The sequence below is a fragment of the Artemia franciscana genome, chromosome 5 (assembly GCF_032884065.1).
Source record: "Artemia franciscana chromosome 5, ASM3288406v1, whole genome shotgun sequence".
Taxonomy (NCBI): Eukaryota; Metazoa; Arthropoda; class Branchiopoda; order Anostraca; family Artemiidae; genus Artemia; species Artemia franciscana.
Window position 1 is genome coordinate 22,827,942 of NC_088867.1, and position 17,237 is coordinate 22,845,178.

Consider the following 17,237-nt stretch of genomic DNA (forward strand, 5'->3'; position numbering starts at 1 on the left):
TCAATTTCATATTCATTAATCTGGCCTGAGATTGACATTTGCCGTAAAATACCCAAAGGTTAGACCTATCAGTTTCTCCCAATAAACTGAGATAGGCAGCATGGGTGAAAAAGGATAAAAACAAACTGACAAAACCAAAAACGAAACCTCAACAAATAAAATAGTTCAAAGCGGTCTGACTCGATTCACAAAAAATTTAAACCTGGAAAAATCAATCTACTCATTAGAAGAAGATCGTCCAATTAATCCACAAATGTAATCCTAAAACACTCAACATTCCCAAAAAGTAAGGCACATTTGACTCCGGCCAACTCTGGTCCTAAAATTTTGCAAATGGACCCCAAACCTCCTGGAAAACGTGGAACTTTCAGCAAGAAAACACTTTTCATTTTTTGACCTACATTTTTAGAGTAATCTTTCAAAACTTGACCTCTGGAACTGAGAGGCTTCCTATGAGTGCAAATTTGATTCACCAGTAACAGTTTCTTTCCTTGTCAAAAACTAAGAAATATTTTTTCAATGTGGCACTAAATCTATCAGATGACTGCTTAGTTCAATTCTTATGGCAAGGAGGGGGAAGGGGCTGTGGAGACACTTGGCCGTATAGCCTAAAGGCTTTTTAAGAGCCAAAAATCGTACGATATTCCAAATGATGAAAGTCATAAACCACTTTTATCGTTACAAATTCCAATATTAGAAAATCCATTACTGCTAAGATCAACAGCATCGCTATCATTGAACACATTAATTTTTTTTTTTTTTTGACGCAATAGCAATCACCTTTGTTGTCTTCTACGTTGTTTTTATCATGTTGATCGTAATCATCGTCTTCATCGTTTAACCCCCATAAAACACCTTTGCAATTACCTCATCCTCTTTTTGACACTATAACCTGTTGTAGCACAGTAGATTGATAATCTGATTGGCAATAAAGAGCACCCGGGTTCGATCCCCTTGCAGCAAGGTTGGGCGACAAGCTTGCTACTTGTCTCTGTAAAAAAAACACTCAGCAACTGAAACATCGACTCGACGCCCTGTGCGCCAGCAATGGATCAGGAGGATCTTTATCCTTTATCCTTATCCTTTTTGATACTTTCTCCACCCATGTTTCGCAATGGCCGACCTCGTGAACATGTATACAGAGGGCCAAGGCTAGACCTACTATACTCTAGAGCGACTACAACTCCTGTGTCGATGCCCAACCCTTTTTGTACAGTAATACCACTAATAAACATGGCAGGTCATCGCATTGATTTTAATGAGCATTGGAAACAGAGAACTCTCTATTGATTTTTGCCAAAAAGAATTTCATCAGGAATAAATTTTTTGTTACTTAAAATTTGCGGGCCTTAATTCTTCTGAGCCTAAGCAGCAAAAAAAGTACTGAGTTCACCTGCAAAAATTGGACTGAGTTCACCTGGGTCAAGTTTGGTGTGGGTTCAATTTTGCTGGTTAGAAGTTTAGAGTGGGTTGAGCTATGATGAGCTGAATTTTGTGAGGGTTGAATTTGGCTTAGGACATTGCTAGTTGAATTTGGTATAGATCATTGCTAGTTAAATCTGGTTTAGGTTTGCTAGGTCAAATTTTGTATGGTTTCGATTTTGTTGGTTGAATTTTGCATTGGTTTAGTTTTGAGTAAACCCTTTGAAAGTACGGAACCCTTAACCAATAGTATAATTCGCGATACACATATTTATTGATTAAAATTATCAATGCGATTCGTTCTTTCGAGAGGGGGGATTAAAAACCTCGTAGAATTCCAGAGTTACGATGGGAAGCCAAAAGGCTACTGGGAGCAAACTTTTCGAGCCACTCATGAGCTAATCACAGGTCTAAACATAGCAAGTTGGTCTAATAAAATTGTGTCCTTACTTTGTAGATTGTGAATATTGTAAATAGCAGAATTGTGAATAGCAGTCATCAATAACAAGGTTTACCACCCTGTTTACAACCACTGTTGGTCCCTTAATTTACGCAGAGGCTATTAATACTAACTGGACGCGGATTTTTATTGTCTTTCCTTTTTTCAAACAACTTTCATCTCAAAGTTACTGTAGCTCTTTTTGCGCTTTTTCTCAAACTACATTAATCTTTTCTAAAACCCAACATATTACATTTCCTTCATTCAATTTATTTTCTTAATGTACTTTATGGGATATCAAAAATAGAGCTAAAAAAAGATACCTGGATTTTCTCTACGCGCACATTGTGATTGGATTTGCAAAAACACAATTAAAATACAAGCCTCAATAGCTTTTCTAGATCCTGGAAGATTGAAAATAAAAAGTTTGCGAAGAAGTGGTACAATGTTCAATTTTCTTTTCTCCTTAATTTGTAAAAGAATCTAAAATATGGATAATTATACATAAATATATATATATATATATAAATATATATTATATATATATATATATATATATATATATATATATATATATATATATATATATATATATATTTATATTTATATATATATATATATATATATATATATATATATATATATATATATATATATATATATATATATATATATATATATATATATATGTTTACTTGCACTGGAATATTTGGATGTAGAAGAGCAAAAGTAGAACTTTTAAATAGGACAAAAAGTCTTTTAGCAGAACTATTACTAAGGGAGTAAAAAAGGTGACTAAGGGAGTAAAAAAAGAAATAATGGTTTAAGATTGCTTGACAAGTTCTCATCATTATATTTTATTACCTGAAACAGTCTATAGTTAGAAATCACGCACATTTTTGGAACTTTTGATATTTTTCTTTCTGTCGGGAATTTAATATGTTGTGCAAATATGGTACTAATAAAAAAAAACCTTGAACCTTGAATCATATTATATCAGTGAGAATAATCATTTTTAAAATAGTACTACGCACGGAGAGAAATTTGTCGCCCGAAAAATTAATAACTTCACTATTTTTGAGTTGCTGCAAGAAAACCGAAAAATATCTTCAGTGAATTTCAAAGAGAGCTTTATACAGGAATAAAAGCTACATTTCCTAATTGTATAGATTAATAGATTAATAGGTAGGCAGAAACTAGGCTCTTCTAAATAGTCAATTCTTCTACGACGACAATTCTTCTACCTTGTTAATTCGACTGCGGCGAATAAAAAGCAGCCAGAATGATAAACATACCTTACAACTACTGATACGGAGTCAAGCCTTGAGGTGATATAAGTTCTTGTAACCTCTGGAGCATAAGTTTCCAGATAATGTGGCTCTGTTGCCTTAACATATGGAACGGATGTGATCATTCTTTGCCACAAGCTTAGCAGATAATGAACACTATTGGGCGAAAACTGCCACATCTAGAAGAAAAAGGTAGCATTAAAAGAAAATTCTTGAGAAATTCCTCGCAGGAGGTAACCATAAGAAAAGACTTGTTTTTGGTTTCTCTCTAACAAAAGAATTTTGGGAGATAACTTTATTCTGGTTCCAACAAAAACCCTAATGTTAAACAAAACCCTTCTCTCTGATTTTTATACATCGCTTCTTCAGAGCTTAGATTTCGGCCCTCACCTGACACTTTCTAATCAAGAAACCGACTAAAGAGTAACATAACTCGCAAGTTTTCCACAAGCAGGTTGAGCACCCCTCTTTCCTAAAAATCTCAGTCTTTTAAAAATTATATCAATATTTTCTTAGATTTCTATATAATTTAACAGTTATTGTGTTTCTTCAAAGTAGGCTATCCAATTGGTGAGCGCTGCAAGTCATTTTTTACGTTGTATTTCATCATGTAGCTCTAAACATTTTCAACGTTTTGAAGTCTTGTATTTGAGAGTTGAAGTCTTTGATTATTTTCAGCATTATCTAGTCTTGTTTTGACTTTAATGCTTCGATAATTCATATTTAATTTTCGACCATGTATGTGTTTTTATTATTCATTATTGTTCATTTATTTAATCTGAATAAACATCTATCTATCTATCTGTTTGAAAACAAGTCTTTTACTTTGCTTATATTAATGTTTAAAGAGACGACTTTATGAAAAAGCCTGTATTCTGAACGAAAATCTAGATAAGGAAATATATCATTCACACTCAAGTAATATTTGACATAAACAACAGAAAGATTCTAAAACTAAGTTTTTATATCACCCTAAAAATTGATCTATTTCAACGTATAAGGCGTCCACACAACGACACCAATGTTTAATTTATACCAATATGTGTAGCAAGACATGTTTACTAATTAAAAATTAGCCTTTTTAGTAGAGTAGTTTAAATTGCAACACATCAACCCATTGAGTGATGAATTAGAGGATAGCCAAGGTGCAACGATGAAACGTGACGTTTCATTTAATGTTTCAATGTAACGATGAATCGAATTAATAATAGAGACTTGTCCAAACTCTTGTCTAATGATTACCTGAAGGAATCAAGTGTCTTATTTTTTCTTCTGGGGGTTAAAACTTGTGGTAGGACGGTGGATTGATGCTCTACTCGGCATTACGAGGCCAGAAGATTCAATCCCCGCTACCGCAAGATTGAGCGACAGGCCTGCTACCTGTCCCTGTAAAAAATGCGACGCAACTGAAAGGTTAACTATAACGTCTTCATCCTTATCCTTATCAAGACTTAACAAGACTTATCTTATCCTTATCCTTATCCTTATCAATAAACTAAAGCGACGTAGCGTATTCTTTTAGCGATATAAGAGCGAACAAGTACAAACCACTGGCTCTTTCGTACAAAATGAAGCACTTTTAGGCGAATATTATAAATTTTTAAAGCATACATACACTTAGAGAGAAGTCCGTTTGGCCAATCCATCACCATATTAAGCACATTTGGACAAGTTTAAATTATCTATATTAAGTTCTGTTACAAATTTAGTATAGAAAATATTTTGATTGAGCCAAACAATCAAGAGAGTTTTCGATACAACTTGCACGATTCCCTCTTTATGAACAGTCCGTTACCATGACCATTTTGACCTACTGAATTAAGTCACATGTAACAACGCACTCAAAATAAGTGTTATTCTAGAAAGAATTCTCAGCTTTAGGGATGGCGTATTGAATGAATACGGTCGTCTTTACATTAGTGGCTACAGATGCTATAGATGAAAGGGCTCTTTTTTCTTTTTCTTTTAAAGAAGCTGTCCTTTAAGTACTCTATCCTCATTGAGTCAACCTTAAGATACCTGAATGGAGATTGATGCTTTCGGGTATGACTTTTCGGTTGGACAACGATAAGAATCATAAAGGATGAAATATCTCGGTTAGAAGAACAGAAACGAATGAAACGTCTTACTGGGATGGACATATGTCCACCAAATTAGCATAAGGCTAAACAATAAAAAAGTTTGTACAAACCTGCTTATATTTTTACAAAACCTACAGCTTTCAAGTTCGGTTACATATTGTACATTTTTCTTCTCGTTTTCACAGGCCTTATGTATGAGTAAAATGAAAAATATTTGTACAAACCTGCTTATATTTTTACAAAACCTATAGCTTTCAAGTTCGGTTACATATTGAACGTTTTTCTTCTCGTTTTCACAGGCCTTATGTATGAGTAAAATGAAAAATACTAGACGGGTGCGCGATTGCGGAACAAGACATGGTTACAACATACCTGAAGACACTCAACAGTGAATTTTGCTATCAATTGAATCAGTTCTCTATAGTTTTGGACGCTGACCAATTCTCCTAGTTGATAATTTGATTTCAGTCTGGCAAGAAGTCGGCAAAACTCGTGGTAGTTTCCGGGTTCACTTAGTCTCTGAAAAAGCAAATATGAGCTAGGATAACCTAGTCCTAGTGTGGTCGTTTAAACTTCTTCAATTCTAGCAAAAATAATGTAACAAAAAAAGGTGAAAGAATCCGTAGTTTTTCAGTTTCAAATTATATAAATAACACACATTTAAAAGACAACAGTTTTTCTAAAATACAGTCTTTTTTGCAGCCATTGGATGGGGCTAAATGGATGTATTTATAGCTTTCCTTGCCTTAGAATAAAAAAAAAAATGTTTAAAATGAAATAACGAAAAAAAAACTTAAACATACTCATAGGGTATAGGAGTCATAGGGATTCATATAGCAGATTGAGACTGACACCATAGCTTCATTTCCAACGCAAAAGTCAACTATCTCGAACTAGGTTAATAGAATTTGACATTTCACCGCGTCAGGATGAAGGAAACTATTTAAAAACATCGACTATTCAAAGCCACGCGCACCAACACCTATTTAGATACATTATACTGAAATATTTTTTTAATAGACAAAAAATTAGACATCTTTTCTAACTATAAATCTCATGTTTTATCTAGTGACAAACAAAAAAAAACTTATTTTTTTAATAAACTTTTTTGTAATAATTATAACTGTTGTATCTAGCAACAAAAAAGTTTAAATCTTTTCTCATTTTTTTTATTTAGAAGAATACTACTACTACTACTACCAACTCACCAAAGTACCAAGCCGCCTGAGGCCAACACAGCTATACACGCTCCTCCTCCATCCCAATCTATTCAAAGCCTCCCTCTCTACAAACTCCCAGGAAGTACCCATTTACTTTAAATCTTTCTTCATGCCATCCTCCCACCCCAGACACGGACGATTTGCTGTCCGTTTAGCCCTAGACGATTGGCCGAAAGGGACAATCTTCGGCAATCTGTCATCCTTCTTCCGCAGAACGTGCCCTATCCATCTCAACCTTTCTTACATTACAGCCATAGAATGTTGATTGAAAATGTTGATTGAACAACATTTTTCCTACAGCGTACTGTTTGAAATACGGTCAGTCAGCCGGGTACCCAGAACAATCCGTAGGCAATCTCTCTAGAAAACATCTAGTAAATCTTCATCCGCTTTTCGAAGCGCCCACGCTTCAGAACCATAGTTGACCACTGTCATCACTGTACCTTCCAATATTCTAATCTTGGTTTGCAGACTTATCTTTCAATTCTTCCAAACTTTTTTTAACTGTGAAAATACACCCTGAGACTTGGCTATTCTACTTTTAACATCTTCATTACTCCCACTGTCTTTACTAATAGTTAATTTAAAAAATCTTTTCCATAAGACAAGTGTTTCAAATTAAAGCTAAGAGCACCATTAAGCCAAGAATGAGCAGAAATAAAGTCAAATAATCTTCCAAGCGTAAAACTATCACAAATCACTATCAATAAATAAATGAAACTCAAAACGACAAAAAATTAAATAAATTGCCGAGTATAACTCAAAACGACCAAAAATTACGAAACTTCAGCAATATATTGAGAGCGACTGGGGGTAATAACTTGACACTTTTGGGGATACAACTATTAATTTTTCTGCTTTTACAATTTAAATAAACAAAAAGATCGTAAGTGTATCCAGGTTGTCAAAGAGCAGAGATAGAATATTTTGGGAGTGATATTAAGTTTTATTTTTCAGGTCAGCTTCAGAAGCTATACGATTGAGTTGAAAAATACTGTTTGTGTAAGGATTAGCAGTTGTTGAAAAAGTTCCTCCAACATACAAATAGCAATCCATACTATGGATTCTTATAAAAAAAAAAAACTGAAAAGACATAAAATATTATTTTTTCCATGAAAGAGACTATGTCAATAAAAAAAAGAACTGAAACTAATTAAAAAAAACTTTTTCCAGGAAAAAAGTTTTTAAAACAAAAGTAAAGAGCTCCATTAAGCAAAGAATGAGCAAAAATAAAGTCATAAAGCCTCTAAGCGTAAAACTATCACAAATTACGATCAATAAATAAATGAAACTCAAAACGAACAGAAATTAAAATAAACAGCCAAGTCGAACTCAAAACGAATAAAAGTTAACATGAGTAGGACTGATAAACTCCATGCCTTCTCAAAACCAGGACACAGTTTGCGCTTTACTGAAAACGAATTACGTTTAAAATGTTTTCACTTTTCTTACTTTCATAAATAAAAAATTATCAAAACTTTTAAGGAATAAATATCATTGTATGTCATTTAAACTGACAATACAAGGTCATTTTTTTTCTTTTTTGTTGTTTTTGTTTTTTCTCAATAAAGCGCAAATTGTGTTCTGGTTTTGAGAAGGAACATTACTCATGTTAATTTTTTCTTGTTTTGAGTTTGACAAGACTATTTATCGCAATACTGTGGACAGAGGTGTATGTTGGCTTTCCAATATGGGTGTGCATCCTGTCCCCCTCCCTCATAGGCGTTAGGGCGGGGGTCTCTGGGCCTTCCCCGTGGGACGGATCCCATTTGCTTTTAATTATGATCGTTTCTGGTTTTCCCTCCGGGATTGACTCCCTCTCCCCCTGCCCTCTGAAACGGCGAAATAGGGTTCTCTGAGTCTTCTGCTTGAGGCAGATCTCATTTATTTTTTATTCTGCCAGTGATGTCATTACATAGCTGTCTGAAAGTTTTGACCAAATTTGCCCTGCTTTCCCAAGTTTTTCATCACCTACTTTTTGCGAATATCACGAGAATTCTTTAGAAGAAGTTAGTTTTAGTCGGAAAACTCCGGAAAAGTATGTAGAATTCTGAAAATTCATACAGAATCTTTTTTTAACTAGCTATAAAAAAATCTATAAAATTTTATATAAAAAATTTTGTAAATAAAAAACTAAATTATAATTGAATTTAAAAAAATTCTCATATTGTAAGATTCTGATATTGTAAATTCCTTCATTAAGTTTTACAGTATAAAAGGAAAACCAAAAATATCATCTCGATGACTTCTTCCATGCTGCTTTTTCAGAGAATGAAGCCATACAGTTGACTTATATACCTCATTCTGTTGTAGATCAAGCACAAGTATATATATATATATATATATATATATATATATATATATATATGGTAGAAATAGGGATAGATGGTATCCTAGCCTAGGTAATTTTGGTGTAGGAAAAGAAAACAGTAATGGCTATAGGCTTTTGCAATTTTTGTAGGTATAACAACCTAGTTATAACCAATACGGTGTTTGGTCACAAAATGGCCCATAAGTTGACATGGTATTCACGTGATGGTAAGACAGCAAACCTTATTGATTATGTTATTGTAAACAGAAGACTAGCAGGATCAATACAAGATACTAGGGTGTATAGGAGTGCCGTTATTGATGTTAAAAGTAAAGATCACCATCTAGTAGTGTCTAAGGTTAATTTAAAGCTGAAATTTCGGAAGAGTAACTCCCTCCCGGAAAGTTATGATGTTGGTAGACTTCAGGATGAAAATTTGAGAAAAAAATTCCAGGAACAGTTGAGTACTAAACTTGAGGGTTTAAAATTTGACAATGTGGAAGATGGATGGAATAATTTCAGAAAAACAATTTGTGAAGTTGCTGATGGTGTCCTAGGGAAGAGTGCTAAGACAGCAACTAGGAATATTAGTGAAAAAGCTTTAGGTTTAATAGAGAGTAGAAGGGGTTTGTATAAGAATTATCTGAGCGATAGGTCGTATGAAAACAAAAGGAATGTAAAGAAAGTGGAGAAAGCATTAAAATATGAACTAAGGAGATGTGAAATGGAGGCGATGGATAAAATTGCTGAGGATCTGGAAGATGCGGCTAGACGGCATAATAGTAAAATATTATACTGGCATGTTAATAAATTGAAAGGGAGTAGCCGATCCGGACTAGTCCCAGTTAAAGATAGAAATGGGGTCACAATTAGTGATAAGGAAAAAGTTAAAGAAAGATGGGTGGAACATTTTGAAAATGTGCTAAACCGAGATACAGTTGCAGGAAAAGATATAGATGAAAATGAAAAAGTTTGTGATACCTTGGATGTGAAGGAAGATTTGTTTAGTGAGGAAGAATTAGCGACAGTACTAGAAGGATTAAAAAATAATAAGGCCCCAGGTGCTGATAGTATGATTAATGAGTTCCTTAAATATGGTGGCTCTGAGGTTAGGAATAAGCTACTGAAGATTATGAACATGAATTTTGAAAAAGGGGAAGTACCCAATGATTTTAGGAAAACCTTAATTAAACCACTGTATAAGAAAGGTGACAAGAGTGAATGTCGGAATTATCGAGGCATTAGTCTGGTCTCTGTAGGTAGCAAATTACTGAGTAATATGATACTTTTTAGACTGAGACATGCGGTAGACAAAGTTTTAAGGGAAGAACAATGCGGTTTTAGAAAAGGTAGAGGATGTGTCGACCATGTTTCCACTCTTAGGTTAATAATTGAGAAGTCCCTTCGTTGTCAAACACCTTTGGTCCTTAGTTTTATCGATTATGAGCAAGCTTTCGATTCTGTTGATAGAACAGCGTTAACAAAGGTCTTATCGTTATATGGTATACCAGAAAAATACATTAAAGTGATTTGCGCTATGTACGAGAATAATACTGCTGCGGTTAAGGTAGGAAATGAGGTTAGCAACTGGTTTTGTATTAAATCAGGAGTTAAGCAGGGTTGTGTTCTATCCCCCTTTATATGGATCATTTTGATGGACTTCGTCTTAAGGAGCACAGGAAAGGCAATTGGAGACCATGGAATCAAATGGGGAGGAAGAACGCTCCTGGACTTAGATTATGCTGATGATTTAAGCATATTAGATGAAAGTGTGAGCAAAATGAATGAATTTTTAGAGGTTTTACGAGTTCAGGGTGCTAAAATAGGCTTGAAAATTAATGTTAAGAAGACTAAGTCACTAAGGTTAGGAATAAGTGAAGATGAACAGGTGACCTTAGGTAACGAAAAGATTGATCAGGTTGGGAGCTTCAGTTACCTTGATAGTATTATTAGTAAAGATGGTGGGAGCAGTGAAGATGTTAAAAGTAGAATAGCTAAAGCTCAGGGTGTTTTTTCACAGTTAAAAAAAGTTTGGAAGAATAGAAAGATAAGCCTACAAACCAAGATTAGAATATTGGAAGCTACAGTGATGACAGTGGTCAAATATGGCTCTGAAACATGGACACTCCGAAAAGCAGATGAAAATGTACTAGATGTTTTCCAGAGAAATTGCCTACGGATTGTTCTGGGTACCCGGCTGACTGACCGTATTTCAAACAGTAGGTTGTACGAAAAGTGTGGTTCAATCCCGCTTTCTGGGGCTATAATGAAAGAAAGGTTGAGATGGCTAGGCCACGTTCTACGGATGAAGGATGACAGATTACCGAAGATTGTCCTTTTTGGCCAACCGTCTGGGGCTACACGGAAAGCAGGTCGTCCTTGTCTGGGTTGGGAGGATGTCATAAATAAGGATTTAAAGGAAATGGGAACTTCCTGGGAGGGTGTAAAGAGGGAGGCTTTAAATAGATTAGGTTGGAGGAGGAGCGTGCGTAGCTGTGTTGGCCTCAGGCGGCTTGGTGCTGCAGTGAGTTATTAGTAGTAGTAGTAGTATATATATATATATATATATATATATATATATATATATATATATATATATATATATATAAATATAAATATATATATATATATATATATATATATATATATATATATATATATATATATATATATATATATATATATATATATATATATATATATATATATATATATATATTTATATATATATATATATATATATATATATATATATATATAGCCCTTGTGTTGGGTTGTTGCCTCTGAATTATTTGTCTTTATTGTTTCTATTGTTTGGTAAATGAAGACTTATACTTATTGACGACATGACTGCCTGTCCATGGATTATTCTTTATGGTTGATTGTGTATGGCTATGCTGTTTGACCTATGTGATTGTATGGATGAGTAGGGTTAAGGCCTCATTCAAGTGCTGGTCTAGTTTTACTAGTTTTACTTTTCTCCTTCTGTCTCTTTCATGTGTTTTATGTTGTTTTTTTGTTTTTTTATGTGTTTGTGCTGTTGCATTGGTGATTTCTCTTTTCATGATATATATATATATATATAGAAGATAAACATTAGTATTTAAACAAAAGTATATATTGGCCCTCCAATATGCGTACACACCTTTGGACAAACACTGAACTGCCATCTAACTAGCCCAACCTAATCCATCAGTATTTGTCCATTTATATTTTTTGCGATAAATTAATAGAAAGCACTGATGACGTTTAATTAAAAATATAGATTATTTGAAAATAAAAAATACAGTTGAATCCATGTTCATTTTTCAGAATTTTGTAAAAAAAAAAATGTACAACAGTGAAAGAAGTGAAGACAAAGGCTCTCCCACTGAAAAATGCGTTAACCGATATAAATGACAATAAATGCCCCTGAATATCCCAAGAATTTCAAACCTGAATAAAACATGACTTTTTTCAGTATTTTTCAAAATCCAATCTGAACCGTTATAGTATTCTAGATATATATTTAAAACAATATCATTCTGCAGCAATAAACCACTAAAACAGACCTTTCGACTCTTTTCTGAATTTTCTAAATGTGACTATTTACATATTAATGTATTATTAATTAATTTAATTATTAATTTATATAGAGATTTTAATCTATATAGTGACATATTTATATATTAATTTATATATGGACGCTAACAACAAAGAGAGATAAAACTCAACAAAAACAAAAGAACTTCAAACGAGACTGCAGCCAGTAGAGAGAAAAGAGATGAAAGACTAAAAAAACGCAGATATTTCGCCTGTATGTAAACTAGGCGTCCTCAGCACAAGATAAAAAGAAAAAACACTAAACTAAAAACAAATAAAAGCACCACCAATAATAATAAATACAACTATCGCTACTGATCCACGTAGGGAAAACAAGCTATTAGAGTTACTTCAATGAGAACATCAAAGCAACTTAGGAATCTATAAAAAATGAAACTAAGTTAACTATTCTGTTGCGAAAAAATCCTCTTGTTAGCTAATATTGAAGCGCCTCTTTTTGGTCCAGTAGGTAATCTTGTCCCCTGGTGATAATGCAAAATTTCAATTCCCGTCAATATTGAAATTTCCGTGTCCCTATTTATTGAAATACTAGCAAACATATGTTTTTTTATATAGACCTATGTGGATTGTAAAAACTATAGACATGTGGATTGTAAAAACTATACAAAGATCTATAAATTTATGGTTTATTATCGTGTTTTCTGAAAAACAATATTTGCCGAACTACTTTCAAGAAAAAATTTGGAAACCTTTACGAAAGACCACAAAAGCAGTTTGGTAAACATCTGCACATTAGAATAATAGAAAACAAGTTGCATCTTAGGATTAAGTCCCTTTTCCTAATTTTTGCTACATAAAATATTGTCTGATATATTGGAATCTAGAAAGACAAAATATCTGAGATGTACCTTTATTGTCAGAACATGTGGTAAAAATAAAAGAATACATCGTTGTATGTATATTCAATATGCGTATATATATTAAATCAGATATATATAACGGTTTTTCCACATATCGTTTGAAAAACACTTTTTTTCTGGATCACTTAATGAGTAAGAAAGATAGAAAGTGAAAATTGTTTCCTAGAGTAAAGCAGCTTTCATTTTATTCCTTATCAGAGAATTGAACTATATAACTGATAAGTTTAAAACTTATTACAGTTAACTAGTTAACTAATAATTTCTAAAAATTATGATTCTCACCATCTTATGTAGCAACGATTTTGTCATTATTTTTCCTCCAAATAATAACAGAATCTTTGTTTTTCTTCTTTTTTTCAGAGATCTCAGGAAACAAACACAAAGTATTAAATCCAATTTAGACAATCTCTGAATCCCTATAGATTCACTTTTTTTGTTATATCAAAATTCAAAGCACTATCTAAAATGAAAAACTATTTAAAAACAAAGACTTGAGTCAGAAAAGGGTATTAGAACATATTAGCTTAAACAAAAAGTTAATTTGGTGGAATATGTGTTTAGACAAAGAAAAGAAATGCTCCATAGACTACACAATAACGGTCATACAGCACCACTAATTTTAGTTAGGAATGAAGAACGTTTAAAAAGCACAAACTACAACTGTTTTCTATCTCCAGAAAAAAGCACTTATGACCCTCTTTTAAAACCATAAAAATAAAGTACATTTTTTCCTCCCCGAAACGAATCTGTAAGCCGTGCGCTACTAGCCAGTTAATTCACCATGAACACTAGAATTCTTCAAGAGTACCTCGCTACAGACTGAACATAATAAATTTGTTAAGTCCGAAAAAACCCATCGTTTACCTTTTTAAAGTCAAGGTATGGCATTATTGTCCATATAGCCTCATAACCACAAACTACCATTGCTCATAACTTTTTCATCATGATTTAACACTAAGGGCCCTCCAAACAACTCTCTCAGAAGAAAGGCGATAATCTATTTCGGTCCTTGGGAGCCAAGTTAACAAATGAGAAACGGGCTAAACGAATAATATAAGCAACTACGGTAAAATAATGAGACCCTTAAAATTAGAAAGATTACATGGAGCAAAAGCCCACTCCCCTTCCCATGTACGATTTCCAGCCCCTCGCAAGCTTCCTTAAAGAAAGTGATTCATTCGAGGCAACAAACTTGGGTTCTGTATAATTATGAGTAGATACGAATTCATTGGTCACCAACAAAACTGAAAAGATTATTGAGCCAACACCAGAACTTTTCTGTGTTGTTGTCATTCCACTTTTCCTCTTTTCTTTTACTTCTTCTGAATTTGCTTTGCACAATTTTCGTTTAAAATCAGCTTTAACACATTGGACGTTGTCATACTGATTTTTTTTTTTCGCTTTTAGGCCTGCTCTGATTTTTTTTTTGCAATATCATGTTTTATATCATATTTTTTTTACGTTACCACAATTATTCGTATGGCCGTTTTTCTTATCATCATACAAAACAAAGTCTGAGATCAACATGAGGAAAATTCAAAACCAAATTTAGACCTTTGGAGGCCCCTTAAGGTAGTGAGATCGTTAGTACATGCCTCAGAAGTCCCACGCTAAAACCCGCAAATACCCATATTAAATTGTTTTTACTTATAACATGTTGAAAGCTTTTTCATACCTTGGCAGATATAGTAATTTCAAATTTCTAAAGCCAAAAACTTAAAGTGATCCAAGACCAGCCCCTCCCCTCCCGGCTAAATATCAACGGGGTGGGTGGATATTATTCCATTACGTACCTGTGGGCTTAGTAGAATCTTCCTAACACCGTTGGCAAGATGATCCAAAAACTTTCCTCTTTCTTGCTGGTCAAATAATGTCCGCCGAACTGATGCCATCTGCACCAAACAAGACAAAGCCTAAAAACGGAATGTATTTTAGTCTATTAGCACTGAATAATAGTAGAAAAGAAGACATAATGACGATAAACCTCTACACCAGCTGTAATATTTCAGTCGAAAAATACAGAACTTTGAAGAAGAAGTAAAAAACAAAGGAGCTCTTCAACATTTAATATAAAAAGAAAACACAGTGATAAAAAGGATATTAAAAAATACTGCTACAAAGAGTGTAGTCTAATAAAAAGAAAAAATCTGATCAAATTAATCGGAGTACTTTATTCTATGTTCTAATTTTCTTATCTTCTTCTTAGAATTTTCTACTAAAGTGAAATTTTGTAGAATTGGTTATTTTTTCAGCAAGTCGTTGCGATCCCGTATATTTCGGGTATGAGGCAAAATTATTTGTCTGGATTGGAATATTTATAGACTTATACTTTAGTTGATAACCCAAGATATAATAATGAAAGTATTGCTTGTTAAAAATATAAAGCAATGATATCTATAAAGCAATGAAATACAAAGCAAGTAAAGAAACCAAAATATTATTGCTCAAACCACAGCGCCATCTATTTAGTATATAAGATATTTTTTTAATATTAGATAATATATTCAACTATTCACGCTAGAATAGCAAGAATCGGAGTCTAAATAAATTCTATGTTTCAAGGCAAATATCTACTATCTAATGATGGCTTCAATCAAGAAAATAAGGAGATAAGATAAGATAAGGAGGCGATACCCAGACTCTTGTTTGTGCCAAGATTGATTTGCATATTCAATAATTTAATGTAGTAGTTATATATTCAATTAAGTACTATTACTAGTATATTCAATTAACTCCTTTTAAGATTTGCTTATTCATGTATATTATTATTTATTGTATCTTTGTTTGCATTGATTGTTTATTTAATTTATGTTCGTTTTGGGTTCCATTTATGCTTCAATAGTAAAATATTTTTGATTTTGTTTTAAGATTAATTTGCATATTTAATTTAAGCATTACTCACTTTAAAATTTATTCATTCATTTGTATTATTATTTGTCTATGTTTTATGCGATGATTGTTTATTTAATTTCTGTTAGTTTTGGGTTCATTTATTCTTTAATAGCAACTTCTGGTCGTTTTGAATTTGAATTTTAACAGGTATTTGTATCTGCTGACCTATAGTTTAAAATGCCCTTTACTTTTCTTTGAAAAATTGCTTCCAACACCTATCTCCGGGCCCTGGGGGGTTGTGTAGACACTGGAGTTTTATATATTATGTTTGAACTATTTTTAACAAACTAGCATCACAAAATTTTATCAGATGGGATTTGGGAAAAAGGCGTGGAGAGGGGAGGGGCTAGTTGCCCTCCAATGTATTTTGACTCTGAAAAAGTGAACTAGAGCTTTTAATTTCAACCAAATGATTCCTCTCGGAAGTTTATACGCGCTTCCCTTCTATAAGAACAATATTTTTCCCCAGCTGTCAATGGGCCTTGGGGGGTTTTGTCGACACAGATTTATCGTTATCTGATCTTCGGACTATTTTTAACAAAATGACTATCTAAAAATTTTTATCGGATGGATATGGGGAAAAAAGGCGTGGGGAGGGGTAGTAGCCCTTGGATCTCTTTTGACTCGTAAAAAGTGAACTAAAACTTTTAATTTCCACTCAATGAGCCCTCCCTGAAGTTTATACGAGCATCCCTTCCATAAGAACCATATATACTCCCAGAGTATAACTTACAACGACTGTCCACGGCCCTGGGGGGGGGGGGGGGGGGTGTCAACACCAGAATTTTGTTATCTGACCTTTTAAAAAAATTTAACATAGCTATCTCTAAATGTTTATCTGATGCATTTGGGGGGGAAATGCGTGGGGAGGGGGTAGTTGTACTCCGATCTCTTTTGACTCTTAAACAGTGAACTAGAACTTTTACTTTCCAAACAAATGAGCCCTCTCTGTAGTTTATAGGGCCCTGGGGGTTTTGTTGACACAGGAAATTTTGTTATTTGACCTTTCAACTATTTTTAACAAAAGGGCTACCTCAAAATTTTTATCTGATGCATTTGGGGATAAATGGGTTTGTGAGGGGGATGGCTAGCCGTCCCTGGATCTCTTTTGACTCTGAAA

The 17,237-nt window shown here is 33.4% G+C and overlaps 1 protein-coding gene across 1 annotated transcript in view; it reads right to left on the reverse strand.

Annotated features, from left to right (window-relative positions):
* LOC136027124 (exportin-7-like) overlaps positions 1-17,237 on the reverse strand; it is a gene marked incomplete in the record, with an annotated part of 197,101 nt that overhangs the window by 150,277 nt on the left and 29,587 nt on the right. Inside the window, 3 exon segments of the mRNA XM_065704079.1 lie at positions 3,157-3,329; positions 5,604-5,750; positions 15,019-15,138. Of these exon segments, the coding sequence (XP_065560151.1) occupies positions 3,157-3,329; positions 5,604-5,750; positions 15,019-15,138 (440 nt within the window).